Below are 16,327 nucleotides of genomic sequence, written 5' to 3'. Positions count from 1 at the left end.
ACACACCTGAAACAGTTCCGCGTGTGGTACGAAATAACATACAGACACGGAAGAAACCACCACAAACAACAAGTGTGGAAAAACACCTACCTTAATATGCTCTCAATCAGAGGAAATGAAAACACCTGCCTTGAGAGCCAATATCAGGGTCACCTTAAACCAACATAGAAACAGAAACATAGACTGCCCACCCAAACTCACGTCCTGCTGACCAGCTAAACACATACACAAACTAACAGAAACAGGTCAGGAACGTGACAACAATGTAGAAAATATAAAAATAAAGAAAAACCATTGATTGAGTAGGTTTGTCCAAACATTTGACTGGTACTGTGTAAGTATATATATGACTGGTACTGGTACTGTGTAAGTATATAAAAAAAAGGGACGTAAAACAGATAACAAAACCTACTAATTATAAATGTATAAATGAACTGATCAGCAATCACCCACCCTCAAAAAACAAACAATACATGTTTGTTTAAATAGTCTGGTTCTTCAGGTTGACCCCCAGTTTAGCTTGAAGTTATTGAAAGAGGGTGAGGTTTTTGCAATGTGAAGATAAGGATTCCAGAGTATAGTACCTCTGTATCTGATAGATAATTGACTATGTGAGGTGCGGCAGTTGGGAGGGTGAAGGTTATCGCAATGTTTGTGTTATATAGATGGGTTTCAGAAATAATCTGTCAAACTCCATTGAAGGATTTAGGTAACTTTCTGGGAGGTATCAGTATTGTGTCGATGAAAATGCACAGTTGGCGTACATTGATGTTCGTAAATAGACAAGATATTGAGTTTCTTCAACAAAGGTGCAGATGGAACCAGAATAATTAAGGTGGCGGCATATGTAGGTAGGAGGCATATGTAATGCCCAGACAATATTACAGCAAATAAGATATGGTAAATTAAGCTATAGTAAGAGTTAGGAAGCAAGCCTCATAAACCAAACCACTAATCTTTCTGATGATACCAACAACATTTAATCACTTTGTTGCAGACAAATGTAATATGATTCTTTCCAGGATAACTTTTCATCAATTAGAACATCAATTAGGAATCTAGTGGATGTGACTTGTTCCATTTCATTCCCACCAGTTTGTTTATCTGGAACCATTCTGAAACCTAGGCTTAAGGATAAGTGTATAGGCCCAGGGGTCTAAGCCTGAGTGCAGGGTGTCAGGCCCCAGAGGTAGAGGTTATGCTGTCAGATAAACGGCGAGAGGCTAGACGTGATGGAGTACTTCCAGTATGTGTGCTTTGGCAGCTTAACAACGGATGACTGATAGTGGCACTGCGCCCCACACACACCACACACACACTGTTCTCCTGCTCCTGTCCTTCTCCCTATAATTCATATTCCTTCCTGAGAAGTCACTGTCCTGCTCAGCAGCATTTTCATTGTTCGCACAGCATCATGGTTGGTCTCCCTGGCTATTATTGGCACATATCATATTATTCGGGAGCAGCTAGCTAGGTGTTGGTACAGCCCAGCCAGGCCTAAAGAGCAACCCAGGGAGACGATGAGCAGCACTAGCACAGACCTGGGATCAGAGAATAATGACCAGGACTCTCCCCTGCTGGGAGGGAGAATCAGTACATCAGAACAATACATAGTTCTGAGCAACTTGAATCAATTTGTCTGATGCTTAATTGATTGTGAAAAAAAACTGCATTGGAAGTATAGGAAGACTTCTGTCTAGGCCAGAGGGTGTCAAAGTCAAATGGACGGAGGGCCAAATAAAAAATTTAGCTTACAAGCCGAGGGCCGGACTGTTCGAATGTTCATTGAAAAATTTTTAAATGACGCATATAGTCTAGTGAACCTAATTGAACCTACTTGAAAACCTAACAAAATATTCCTTTTCACAAGCTGCTCTTTTAGATTGATGGACAACTGGTCTACTCTCTCGGCAATGGTGTTTCTTGCTCAGACTCACATTTAAAAAGAGTTGCCTTTTTTCTGGGCAAACTTACGTCACAAACTTTAATCATGCAGTTTTTGATGAAATCCCCCTCCGTAAATGGCCGGGCTGATTTGCGATTCTTCTGCCAAAATAAAAACTGGCCTTGACAGCAGCCTGGCCTTGTGATTTGGCTTTTTTTGAACAGAGCCTGTCGAGATTTGAGGCCTCGTTTTAATTCCTCTGCCTTTTGTAGCCTTTGTTCCATGTCCATATTCTTGTTTTTGTCCGCGTGTTTCGTTTCATAATTGTCGTCTCAGATTATACTCTTTTCAGTACCGCCACACTTTCTCCACACAGAAGACACACAGGTTTTCCAGCTACCTCCGTGAACATATACTTCCGACTCCCACCTTGTTTGAAACCCCGGTTCTCAGTTCCACCTTCCGTTTTGCCATTTTTTGATGGGTATCTGAAAGTAATATTTACCTGTGATGCTGACGACTGCTGTGTGCCAATAAATATTGAAATGAAGCAGCCTACTGCTCGGTGCGTCACCGTTGCATTGTGGGAAATGTAGTATTGGTGCGTTGTAAAAGATCTGCGGGCTGCCGGCTTGCTGCGGTCTGCGGGCCGCGTTCTAATAATAAATCAAGATCATCCCAGGGGCCGTAAAAAACCTTTCTCGCGCCGGATGTGGCCCGCGGGCCTTGACTCTGACAATGTGGTCTAGGCCATTGTAATCCCCAAAACAAGTGTGAGTAGAAGGCTTGTTTTGAATGTTTTCAGAGGTAGTGTAGGATCTCTAGGGCTTCCGGATTTAGTGTAGAGCCAGCTTAATAACATGCAGGTAATAGACCACTGTGTTCATTAGTGATTACCATTGCTAAGCAGGACATACACAGTACAGTAACACTGCATGCATCACCTCAGCTGTTACTGTAACTGGCCTATATTTTTTTAGAATTCCAGCTGAATTTGTAATTTGAAAGGACACAGGAAGAAGGATGGGGTGGTGGGGGAGTCACCATTTTTCTCCAGGCTAAATCTTCCCTGGGCAGAAGTACTGCTGACTAAAGCTCTTCCTCAATCTTTCTTTTCTCTCTCTCTTTTCTCTCTCACTCATCTATGTAGCCTCCTCCCTCCTTCTCTTTCTCTTTATTCAGCTGCACTAGTATGGAAGGGAAAGACAGGGAAAGCAAATACCTGGTGTGTGCACACCGTATCGCTTTCACCGCTCTATGTATTCAGATCAGAGCAGATGAAGATAAAAGAAGCAGATGAGGAAGGAAACCGTTTTAGAATATTGAGATGCACCCAGCCTTAATCTCCCACTGCACCTCTGAGAATGGATCCTAAATCCTCCACTGGTCTGCGGTCTTTGGTTTCTGCTATGCCTGAGAGAGCCAGAGACACAGAGACAGAGGGCTCATCCATGGCTATAAGTCCTCTCTGGAACAATGGCTGGAGCTTAGACTCAGCTGTCCCTGTCATGCACCCCACTCTACAGTACCAGCCATTCCACTGACTGATTGGAAGGTTTGATACTTAAGGGTTTCCTGGAGAAAAGTGGTGACATTGTTCAAGAGTTATGTCTGGTTGGTTGGCATGTCATCTTAAACAGGAGAGCTTATTGCACTCTGTCATGGAACGATTCAGTTCAAGATTGTAGAGTACATCAAGTCTGATCAATTCACACAGTTGGACAGCCTATGCCAGTCAGTGCTAGATCATCACAGAGGACAAATCTGGGTAGTGCCTTTCCCAATGTTTTCCTGCATCTCTTGCTCTGTGATTGGAGAGGCATCACATGCTGTGTCTGAGTGAGAGGAGAGGATCTCTGGCTGTTTTTTATTGTCTGTTTTGACAGCAGAGAGAGAGTGTGTAAGTAGGTCAGGGAACAAGAGAGGATTAACTGGGTACTCATGGGAGTCACTCCGAGACACTGCAGCTGGAACCCAGACAATAACACCAACGGATCCATATCGGCTCAAAATGCCCACGACCTTGGTTACTCTGGGGTTAGAATGACTTGGGTAATTTGTATTGTTGCCAAGATGTTTCCCCTTTCCCACCTTTGATGTTACCCAGACCACAGTCTCTCGCACGCCTTGAACCTTCAAGCATCGGAGTTGTTTTACATGTGTGATATGATGTTCCTGCCTTCTGCTGCTGTTTGGTGTGTTTGTGTATTAAGCCTGCAGTAGACTTTTGCTGCTGTTTGGTGTGTTTGGTATTAAGCCTGCAGTAGACTTTTGCTGCTGTTTTGGTGTGTTTTGGTATTAAGCCTGCAGTAGACTTCTGCTGCTGTTTGGTGTGTTGTTTGGGTATTAAGCCTGCAGTAGACTTTCTGGTTGCTGTTTGGTGTGTTGTTTGGTACTAAGCTGCAGTAGACTTCTGCTGCTGTTTGGTGTGTTGTGGGTATTAGCCTGCAGTAGAACTTCTGCTGCTGTTTGCGTGTGTTGTTTGGTATTAAGCCTGCAGTAGACTTCTGCTGCTGTTTGGTGTGTTGTTAGGTATTAAGCCTGCAGTAGACTTCTGCTGCTGTTTGGTTTGTTGTTTGGTATTAAGCCTGCAGTAGACTTCTGCTGCTGTTTGGTGTGTTGTTTGGTATTAAGCCTGCAGTAGACTTCTGCTGCTGTTTGGTGTGTTGTTTGGTATTAAGCCTTCGGTAGATTGTTCTGGTTAAAAGCATTCAGGTTGGTAGTAAATTCCATTTCATGAAGTAAATTTAGTACCTCATTCAATGATTGAAAAGTGGCAGTTATGTTCTATTAGTATTTTTCCAATTCCAATCCTAGAATTTAATTGGTATTTCAATTCACCTCCGGAGTAGGCTTAACCCGAAGGAGGTCTGATAAAATAACTGAAATGTAAAATGTAATATTGTTTAATTAACTGCTTACATCATTTGGAATAAGGAGCTCCTGCGATGAGTTTGAGTCCATTCCTAATGAGAGAGAGAATACGTGACTTAACAAACCCTTTCATACAGTCATTCATATATTCATCTTTTACATTTGGTTTGCAGGTCAAGCAAACCAGCAAAAATTACATGATACATGAGAAATATTTTCGGTGGTATAACAGCTAGATTTAGCTAAGCAGCTCATTTCCATTTGAATAGACTTCTGTTTAACATGCCAGGGTGTCTTTTATTTCTCCAGGCTCTATGATACTGTGGTGGAACACATCATTTCTTATAATAGTTCCCATTTTCACTGCCAGATATGGAGAGCCATTTATGAGAGAACTGTTGGGAGCTTCTTCACATCTTCACTCCCACAAGCACATAATCAGCTGGGCTAATGACACGGATCCCTTCCCTCTCACTACTGGAGAAAGAGATACTAGATCTTAACAGGAGACGTTCTATCTCTGCTCATTCTTCCCTGACAAACTGTTGATGCGACTGATATTTGGCAGCTGATAGGAAAACATGACTAATAGAATGAAAGACGATTACAGTAAATATCAAGCCAAAATCTAGCTCTTGTGTAGTTAGTGTAACAGGTTGGCTTTGAGTAAGATCAGCATTCAAGAGAGGGCATTAGTTCTGGTCTGGATGTATACTGTCCGATGCCTAAGTCTCCTACAGCTTTAACTATTGCTACTCACACCTACACCAACTTGCACCTATTATCCTTGTGAATATCCATATAGTTAAATGTAAACTCATACCGGGTAGAATAGTTGTAGCCTGCTGGCACATGGTACTCTGCTGCATGTTCTGCTGCATGTTCTGCTGCATGTTCTGCTGTATGTTCTGCTGCATGTTCTGCTGCATGTTCTGCTGCATGGATAGCTGATGTAGCTTGGCCAACTAGGACACAAAGGGAGAAAGAACATATCAAATGACAGTGGGATTGTAAGGTTATTCGTAACAGTTCAATAGCAGTTTGGATACTTTGCGGTATAATAAATAAATGAAAGTATATTTATACTGCTAACGGTAACTACAGTATATATAACCCCACTTACCTCTGTATGAGGAATGCCATATTGGTTTTGTACAGTGTAGGCCTGGAAGAGATCACTCTACATTAGGCAAATGACAGTAATAAAACAGTGTTATGCCAATAACCACTTAGCAGACAGTGTATATAAGTGCATCACTGATATATCATATTTATACAGTTTACTATATCAACAATTGCTAAGTACACTACATATATAAAAATGTGGACACCCCTTCAAATTAGTGGATTTGGCTATTTCAGCCATACCCGTTGCTGACAGGTGTATAAAATTGAGCACACAGCCATGCAATTTCCATAGACAAACATTGGCAGTAGAATGGCCTTAGGGAAAAGCTCAGTGACTTTCAACGTGGCACCGTCATAGGATACCACCTATCCAACAAGAGAGTTCGTCAAATTTCTGCCTTGCTAGAGTTGCCCCAGTCAACTCTAAGTACTGTTATTGTGAAGTGGAAACATCTAGATGTAACAACGGCTCAGCTGTGAAGTGGTAGGCCACACAATCTTACAGAACGGAACCGCCGAGTGCTGAAGCACGTAGCACGTAAAAATCGTCTGTCCTCGGTTGAAACACTCACTAGCAAGTTCCAAACTACCTCTGGAAGCAACGTCAGCACAATAACTGTTTGTCGGGAGCTTCATATAAGGAGTTTCCATGGCCGAGCAGCCTAAGACACAAGCCTAAGATCACCATGCGCAATGCCAAGCATCGGCTGGAGTGATGTAAAGCTTGCCGCCATTGGACTCTGGAACAGTGGAAACACGTTATCTGGAATGACAAATCACGCATCACCATCTGGCAGTCTGACTGACCAATCTGGGTTTGGAGGATGCCAGGAGAACGCTACCTGTTGGAATCCATAGTGCAAACTGTGTATGGTTTGGTGGAGGAGGAATAATGGTCTGGGACTGTTTCTCATGGTTCGGACCCCTTAGTTCCAGTGAAGGGAAATCTTAATGATATAGCATACAAGGACATTCTAGATGATTCTGTGCTTCCAACTTCGTGGCAAAAGTTTGGGGAAGGCCCTTTCCTGTTTTAGCATGACAATGCCTCTGTGCACAAAGCAAGGTCCATACAGAAATGGTTTGTCGAGATCAGTGTGGAAGAACTTGAATGGCCTGCACAGAGCCCTGACCTCAAACCCATCGAACACCTTTGGGATGAATTGGAATGCCGACTGCAAGCCAGGCCTAATCACCCAACCTTACTAATGCTCTTGTGGCTGAATGGAAGCAAGTCCCCTTAGCAATGTTCCAACGTCTAGTGGAAAGCCTTCCCAGAAGGATGGAGGCTGTTATAGCAGCAAAGGGGGGACCAACTACATATTAATGCCTTTGATTTTGGAATGAGATGTTCGACGAGCAGTTGTCTACATACTTTTGGTCATGTAGTGTGTGGGGCAAATACTTCTAAGATTTTGAATAGAAACACAGAATGCCTTATGAAGGTCTTATAATAACTGCCATTTAGCAGACACTTTTATCAAAAGCAACTTACAGTCATGTGTGCATACATTTTACATTTGGGTTGTCCCAGGAATTGAACTCACCACCATGCTCTACCAACTGAGCTACAAAGGACCACAGTTGGTCATACTTTTTATGAACTTCATTATGAATTCCATAAAATGCATGAATGTAATAAGCACAGCACAGGTAGCACATATAAGTTGGACATCATCAGGGGGTTGCCATTTAACCAACCTCCATACTCTGTAACGTGCCTCCTGTAGTAACTCCACTCTCTGTTACCTCAACTCTCTCGCACTCTCTCTCCTTTCTTCTCCCTTTACTCTCTATCTCATCCCCTTCCCTGACTTCCCCTCCTTTCTCTCTTCTCCATCTCCTCGTTCTTCCCCTCCTCTCTCTCCCCCTCCTCTCTCATCCCTCTCTTCCCCTCCTCTCTCTTCCCTTCCTCTCTCTCCCRTCCTCCCAGCCCTCAGTTCTATCCTCCTGCTCTCTCATTAGTCAGGGTGGTGTCCATGTATCCCCATGGTCAGGCCAGACASCACTTAGCTAAACTAAATTCTGAACGCCGGCAGCAGTCTGACTTGTATTACCACTCCATGGCCATAATCTGGAGGAGAGGTTGTATACGCGCCCCTACTATGCACCAAAACCACACAATAAACTGGAAGAACAGGAAACATGGTCAGACCATGGCCAATACTGTCATATTTTGAGCACTAGGAGACACAGCAGAATCAATKATCAGAATTGACAGAATTGACCAGATCTAACCACTGGAAATGTTTATTTTTTACAATTGTTTGTTCAGTTATGTATCAGAACAACCGTGTGGAGGCTCCCAGAGCCATTCTGAAATAAATGATTACAATAGCTAGCTAAGGTGTGAATCACCACAGGCTGTTTCACCTCCCCGAGAACATCAAGAAGAGACAAGAAGAGATGTGTTGCTTTACATACAGTATCCATGTATGTACTGTACAGGGCCAGTCAGGACCCTGGTGGTCCAGTGTAGYTGCTGGTTTTGCTGGTGACCAGTCTATGCTGTGGTTTTGCTGGTGACCAGTCTATGCTGTGGTTTTGCTGGTGACCAGTCTATGCTGTGGTTTTGCCTGGTGACCAGTCTATGCTGTGTTTTTGCTGGTGACCAGTCTATGCTGTGTTTTCGTGGTGCCTGCAATGTGTTTTTATGGTGACCAGTCTTCACAGTGCATTGCTGTGTTTTTGCTGGTGACCAGCCTTCGCTGTGTTTTGCTCGTGACCAGTCTTCGCTGTGTTTTTGTTGGTGACCAGCCATTGCTGTGTTTTGGACACTGGTGACCAGCTTATGAAAAACCAAGTCACATCATGCTGGCTTGCAAAGTGATGTTTAATTCCTATGGAATGAGCCAGAGTGGGGATATCCAACAATTGGAACTTTTTCCCCTCACAAAAAAAAAAAATGCATAATGTCTGCCAGGGATTTTTATTTTATTTAAATAAATAAATAAACAAGACTACCAAACCATCTAAACTGGAACAACCATTTCAGTTACGGTTTGAATAAGTCCAACTAACAGATTGGATTAGTTTAGAAAAATGTATGRTATTTACCTTTGTGTAGCATAAGATTACATAACAAATCAATGTACAGACAATTCAAAAAATCAACTGCAATAGAGCATGCTGGGAAATATGATAATGATGAGACATCTGTGGCATTGTGTTGTGTGACAAAATGGCACATTTTATTGTGGCCTTTTATTGCTACAGCACAAGGTGCACCTGTGTAATGATCATGCTGTTTAATCAGCTTCTTGATATGCCACACCTGTCAGGTGGATGGATTATCTTGGCAAAGGATTTAGACAAATTTGTGCTTAACATTTGAGAGAAATATGTTTTTTGTGCGTATGGAAAAGTGATTTTTATTTTTTCAGCTCATGAAACATGGGACCAACACTTTACATGTTGCGTTTATATTTTTGTTGACTGTAAAATCCAGTGTCCAAAACACAGCGAAGGCTGGTCATCAGTGTCCAAAACACAGTGAAGGCTGGTCACCAGCAAAACCAGCTAGACCATGCTGGTCAGACCAACTAGACCATGCTGGTCAGACCACCTTGACCAACTAGACCATGCTGGTCAGACCACCTTGACCAACTAGACCATGCTGGTCAGACCAGCTCTGACGAGCATCCAACCAGCACTGACTAGCATAGTTTATAGAGTTATAAACTCCAGGTCCCTATAGCCTCTTTGTGACAGTTAGACTGATATGAAAAGATGAGGGGGTATTATGAAATGGTTGGTAGAGGGGTAATGGAGTGCTTTGTGGTATTTAGTCACAGCAGTTATCATGTTTGTGATGCTATGTTGGAACAATGGCTGCAGATTAGGCTCAGCTGTTGTTTTAGAATATCATGCCAATGATGTGCTACCCACTTTTTGACATCCCAGATTCACTTTCAAACCCTACACCAACCTCATACACTGAGCTGTGAAGATTATTCTAGAACACCATGTAGCCTGTCAACTGCTTCATGTACTTCCCACATCAAATGTACTTCGTTTAATCCATTTTAATCAAATGGTTATTTTGTTCAATGTTATTATAGCTCAAAGTTCTACTTTGGACCACTTTTGTATTCATAGTTTGAGATGTTAGTGTAACCTCAGTTCATCTATTACTCACCTGCTGCAGGTCAAGCCCCCCCTGGGAGACTGAGTACAGAGGGTGGGGGGTAAAGTCTGATGCCTCAAACACCTGAACATACACACAGGACACACAGGGAGAACAGATATTAATTTAGCTTTTGAAGGAAGCTCATTCGTTACATACTGTAAAGCAGAGGAGGCTAGTGGGTTGAGCTATAGGAGGATGGGTTCATTGTAATGGCTGGAATAAACGGAATGGAGTAAAACATGTGGTTCCCATCTGTTTGATGTGTTTGACTCCGTTCCATTAATGCCATTACAGCCATTACAATGAATCTGTCCTCTTATAGGTCCTCCCAGCATCCTCCTCTGCTGTAAACACAGAGTACCTAGGATAAGCAAAGCAGGCATACTAATAGTAAAAACATGGAAGCTAAATTAATGTAATAAATCAAGGAGTACTAGCCTTTTAAAGTGCCATCCCAGAGCATTTTCAACATCATAAAACCATACAGATATATTGGTAAATCCCACAGACTACATTCATTTTCCAACTGAAATGTTTAACTGAAAACCTCTTCTGTTCCTCTGAAATGTAAAGTCAAATATATAATGTTTTTCTTCCTTCTGGAGTGTATTGACTGGACTAAAAAACAAATAGGGCCATAGTGGTCCTTTGAGCTCCATGTCTAACTCTCTTTGTCTGGCCAATGGTATGAATTACCATCAGAGGAGGCTGATGGAAGGAGCTATAGGAGGATGGACTCATTGTAATGGCTGGAATGGAATCAATTGAACTGAGTCAAACACATCAAACATATGGAAACCGTTCCATTCCAGCCATTACAATGAGTCCGTTCTCCTATAGCTCCACCCACCAGCCTCCTATGGTCACGATCCAGCAGATTGTTTCCCATTCCAGTTCATTTTTCTACTRTGACAAATTACACGTTTAAACACTCCTTATCACTGCTCTGTATTCATTAAAGTGCTTTATCTTCCTCTGACCATAGCTTCACCCTGCAGTTTAATTTGATATCTTATTATGAGCACTCTCAACTCAATACCATATCAGAGGCTCAGACAGCTCATATACTGTAAAGGGGTTTGGATCCCCAGGACAGGCAGGCATAGCAACCAGGCTCCACCGCGGTCCAGCCCAACACTAGAGGTCTATAGACAGTGGCTAAAATGTTTTAATCTATGGCGGTCCTGACATCTCCCCCACCCCCAATCGCATCCTCTTACACTCACACAAGTACATACAACCCCCAAGTAGCAAAATAACCTCTAGTATTCACACTGGGTCATGAACCATATCTAGAGATCTTACATAGAATGGTGCTCTAAAGTCCCTCAATAAGTACACTGGACTATATTTCACACGATACGTCTATACAGGGATGTGTTTGTGGCGTTATCACCTGGTTGCCAGAGATGAGAAGTGCTCCTGGGGAGAGGCTGGGCCGGTAAGGAATAGTAGCACCTTTCGGAGGAGACTGGGGAGTCAAACATAGGACAAGGGGTCTGGTGTGGTGACGTATCGAAACACCTTTATCACTAAAATAAATATGACAAATGCAAGTAAAAAATGTGTGTGATGGATTTGATCTTTTAAATGTAGCTAATGTTGTGTCACTTATGCTGTGTGGGAGGGAAAGAAATGGAGCAAATGGCGTTGAAGCAGGATGACAATGAATGGTGTATTAAACTACTAATGACATTTACATGACATTTGTCACCTTGTTTTTCTCATGGTGACATTAGTCATTAATTGAACAGTTCAACCATTGAAACAGCAGCTCTTTAGGGTTGATTGGATTGTTCTTGGGTTTGTAATCTCAGCCTTCAACTCAAGTTGTTCAACATCCCTTTGGATATGTCTCACCAATTACAAAATGAAACAAAAAATGGGTAAAACAACACACAGGAAGTGGTATAATTTATCATAAGGATGCATGGTCTTCTGGAAATGTGGAGCATCTTTTCTGCGGGAGCATATTCTTTGTATAACTTTGCATAATTTACATCCTGAAGCCAAAAGCAAGACCCCGCTGGAAGAGAATCCTAATGAAAGTTCTGTGCCTTTTGAAGAAAGCCCTGGAAAACTGGATCAAACTAGCTGTTAGGCAGTCAGGTCCATGCAAAAAGGACTTGTACACGGCACGTACGCATTGGAAGGAAATAATGCTCTGGGTAGTTTTTTTCCCTTTCCCCCACTCCTGTTTGTCAAGAGAACAGTTGTTTAAAGGTGAACACACTTTGATGCAGGTCAGTTTGTTTTTGGGTTGAGAGCTTGATGTTCTTTTCCAACAATGGAAAACTTGAGCCAGGGTGCTTTCCTCTGTGACTGCCTCATCACGCTGCTCCATAATAACGTTTCTCAGAGTCTAATAGGGTCCGCGAGCAAAGACCAGAGGATGCTGACTAATGTGTTCTGAGCCGAGGAGAAGTTAACTGTAGCTGGCTCTTCAGGACGGATGCTCCACATTTCCCTAAGGCTCAGATTAGTGGAACTGTTAGTGGCTATTATTACCTCTCATCTATATTCTTGGTATGGCAGTAATTCAATCAAATCAACACTATGGATAACACCCAAGCTGGACAAATATAACATTGCTCTTGTGCCACGAAAATGCAGAAACACTGTTATTGTTACTCCAGTAACAGTGTAGGTTTGATTGAATTCCACCCATGGTTATGGATGTGTGTGTGTGAGGGGGATAGGAAAGGGAGAAGGAGAGAAATGGCGCCCTACCTCCAGGATTACAGTGCAGATGAGCTTGACACACTGGATTACAGAGTCCTGACTCCCCGATATCGTCACCCCTCGCTCAGTAGAGTTTGGCAGCAAATCCCCTGCCACCTGTATCTGTGCTCCGGTACTCTGCCAATGATAGGGGTTTAAGGAAAGGATTACACCAATTCAGAAAGATTTGGCATTCTAATAATCACACTGACATTGGTCCATCTCTATGGTTTGTTGACCTTTAAAAAAAATGTATGCTGTTCTTGTCCATTGATGTTCTGTATTATGTCATTCTGTATTATGTTTCATMTTTTGTGCGGAACCCAGGAAGAGTAGCTGCTGCTTTTGCAACAGCTAATGGGGATCCTAATAAAATACCCCAAAAAATGGAAGGGTCGTTTCACAAAATGAGTCCCGTTTGGGTAGTGTAACTTAGTAAAAAAACATTTATTTCACCWAATTTTTACATTCTGTCATGACGAGCATATGTTCAATTTAATAAAAAATATGTTTTCCCATCTCAAGAGGCACATTTATTTTTTGACAAATAAAGTAACAGGGTTGACCGTAACAAGGTTGACCGTAACAGGGTTGACGATTTCATCTTAAATCAGCCATAAATCCTCTTGTGACAAGGGAATGGAAGCTTGTTGTCACGCCCTGACCGTAGAGAGCTTTTTATGTCTCTATTTTGGTTTGGTCAGGGTGTGATTTGGGTGGGCATTCTATGTTCTTTTTTCTATGTTTTGTATTTCTTTGTTTTGGCCGGGTATGGTTCTCAATCAGGGACAGCTGTCTATCGTTGTCTCTGATTGGGAACCATACTTAGGTAGCTCTTTCCCACATGGTTTTTGTGGGTAGTTAATTTCTGTTTAGTGTTTTCACCTTACAGGACTGTTTCGGTTATTCTCTTGTTTATTTTTGTTATAGTGTTCAGTTTTAATAAAACAAGCATGAACACTTACCACGCTGCGCTTTGGTCCGATGATTCCTCTTCTTCAGACGACGAATACCGTTACACTTGTTGTGTGCAACAGGGAGGGGCAATTGAATTCAAGCTTCACAATTGATTGATTTCTTTAAAAATGTCTAGCCTGTCTATCTGTGGGTAACAGGGTTGACGAGTTATGTTCGCCCCGCTCAGTTTTCCACCACAAAACACGAGAAAATGTCCAAAGAGAGTAGAACCAGCTTACCTGCTTTTACACTGATTTAACTATTAGATGTTCAATGTTTCTTTAGAAAAATATATTTAAAAAGGAATAGTTACAACATATTAAAACGAGAGTTCAGTTCATGTAACAGACCTTACAATGTGGGACAGGTGAACATTTTTTTAACCTTAAAATGAATCAATAATCACATGAAATAAATAACAATCTTCAGAAATGACTTTGTCAGAGTAACAAAATAACTAGGGCTTTACAGTGATGGTGGAGTTAAGTGGATTAAAATCTTCAGAGAAGTCACAGAGAGTGCACAAATAGAAAATACTGAATTTATTCATAATAAAAATCATATTTATTGAATGTTCCATGTGGCCTATATTAAAGGGCACTTCATTTAATATAACAGGCTTTTACAATCCAACATCGGTGCATAATTTCTACTTAAAATATCAAAGGGGACTCATTTTGTGGAATGACCCAGAGATGAAAAAAGGGTTTTTCCCCCTCATTTCACAGAGTAAGCTTAGTGACTTTGTGATAAGCTTAGCACTAAACCTTGGGTGGTCATGGATGGATGGATGGAAAGACCTGCATACAAATAGCAGTGCTCTGCAAGTAAAATCAGCTTGCAGTAGAGTCAAAGCACAGTGCAACTGCCACTCTATTTGAACAAACAGAATACATAACGCATCCTGACCACAGGATATCGTGTATGGTTCCCGATAGTAGCTTAGTGCCCCTGAGATAAACACAAACCAGACATGAAACAGACTGGCATATAGTCGCCTGGAGCGCTGATCAGGGAAGGGACTAGCTATCTCCCCACTCTGGCTACAGTCACATAAAATGGCTGCCTTATTTAACTCTAAAGGGACTTGTTCCTTGCCTCAAGTCAACAATCTTTTTGATATTTTCCACCAAKTCAATCATCATCCCTTTATCGCAGCTTTCTTTAAACAAGTGTCAGCTCATCCAGATATGAAGCTGTGGACAGAGGTGATAGGGAGGTATGACYGGGATGCTCAATTTAGCTAGCCTGGGTGCCAGTTTGTTTTTGCTATTCAATCTGTATTGCTGAAACATTACAGATTATGTGATAGAAATGTAAAGGTAATTTCCGATTGAGCTGACATATGCASCATATATCGTGAATGCAGTCTCTGCTAACGTGGGAACATTGCCTTTAAATTTCAATCATGCTGTAACGCTGAACTTCCTCGATATGGATTGAATAGAGACCATAGTTAACTTGTGGTAACTGAATGCAGGTAGTTATTCTGAAGTCTCTCACCTCTCTGATCTCCCTGATCTTGGCCCCTCCCTTTCCGATGAGGGAGCCACACTGGCTGGCTGGGATGACTAGTCGTAGGGTCACTGGGGGTTTGCTGCTGATGGTGCCGTTGGCCACCAGTGTAGTGAGGTCCTGGAGAGAGGGTTGACAAGGAGGGGGAAAGATAGAGACAGMGACAGAGGAAGAGAGAGAGAGAAAGATGGATGATAAGTCATTGATGGCATAATACCTAAAAACCCGAGCTTCGATTGAACGGGGGTCTTGAGTGGCCCTGTAAAGGTAAAGCCTTGGCCTCAGTCAGGTTGTTTAAAATGTTCCTTCATTTGACCAGGTAATAAACCAGGTAGTAAATAGCCTCTCCTTCACTCCGCTGTGAGTCGGAGATTGAGCTGGTAATTAATGAACAGTCAGGCTCCCTAAGCCTTTGAAATGTAAATGTCCCTCGCTATCTCTCTGTCCATCAGCGAACATCCCAATAACTCAGCCTGAATACAAGTCTCTCCCCCTCTCTCTCCATATGCCCTGGCAGAATGCAAAGCACACCGCATGTATTTCAAACAGAATGCGTTAACTAGGCGGTGTGCAATAATAATTTCACGTACTTTACAGAGGTGCCCTCCAGGTGATTTGAGCAAAAAAACATTTATTTCTCCAACAATTCTTGTAGGCCTACTTTTTAAATAGAAAACCCATGTATCTTAATGCAGCTATGATCCTTGGTTTTCTCTCAGTGTCTATATTAAGTGAGGTGGAAAGATCTAGGCAACATGGCTGACGTGGAGTTGTCTCATTATATGAGGAGCACGTAGCTCGTCAGTGGGATCGCAGGGCTCTGGGCATCATCTACCAGATTTGATCTAAAAATATGCGTCATATCTTAACAACTGTGAATTGCACGATCCTTGCTCACTCACCAAACTCGGTGAACAACTCAAAAGCAAATTGGCGTAAATACGTCCGGGGGTTACAAGAATCTGCAGTCACACAAAGAGGCGCTGGGCATAATCCCCCGTGTTTGCTGTGGTTAGGATGATGAGACATCAATGGAGAATGACTAAACTGCTCCAAATAAAATCTCCTTTCCAGGGAGAAACAAGTCAAGTACAACATGTACAGTTGAAGTCAGAWGT

At 42.3% G+C, this 16,327-nt stretch overlaps 1 protein-coding gene across 3 annotated transcripts in view; it reads right to left on the bottom strand.

Moving 5' to 3' along the window:
* LOC111977216 (poly(rC)-binding protein 4) overlaps nt 1-16,327 on the bottom strand; it is a 67,996-nt gene that overhangs the window by 19,144 nt on the left and 32,525 nt on the right. For 2 of the 3 annotated variants that reach the window (XM_024006578.3, XM_024006579.3), the window contains exons 6-12: nt 15,198-15,329; nt 12,747-12,875; nt 11,413-11,487; nt 10,026-10,097; nt 5,883-5,939; nt 5,583-5,724; nt 4,808-4,851 (exon numbers count right to left, since the gene is read on the bottom strand). In XM_024006578.3, coding sequence (XP_023862346.1) covers nt 4,808-4,851; nt 5,583-5,724; nt 5,883-5,939; nt 10,026-10,097; nt 11,413-11,487; nt 12,747-12,875; nt 15,198-15,329 — 651 coding nt within the window. The remainder of the gene's footprint in view (nt 1-4,807; nt 4,852-5,582; nt 5,725-5,882; nt 5,940-10,025; nt 10,098-11,412; nt 11,488-12,746; nt 12,876-15,197; nt 15,330-16,327) is intronic. The other variant, XM_024006580.3, reaches the window with a different exon arrangement.

This window comes from Salvelinus sp. IW2-2015, linkage group LG17, assembly GCF_002910315.2.
Source record: "Salvelinus sp. IW2-2015 linkage group LG17, ASM291031v2, whole genome shotgun sequence".
In the NCBI taxonomy this organism is placed as follows: Eukaryota; Metazoa; Chordata; class Actinopteri; order Salmoniformes; family Salmonidae; genus Salvelinus; species Salvelinus sp. IW2-2015.
This window is presented reverse-complemented; position numbering and strand designations above follow the sequence as displayed.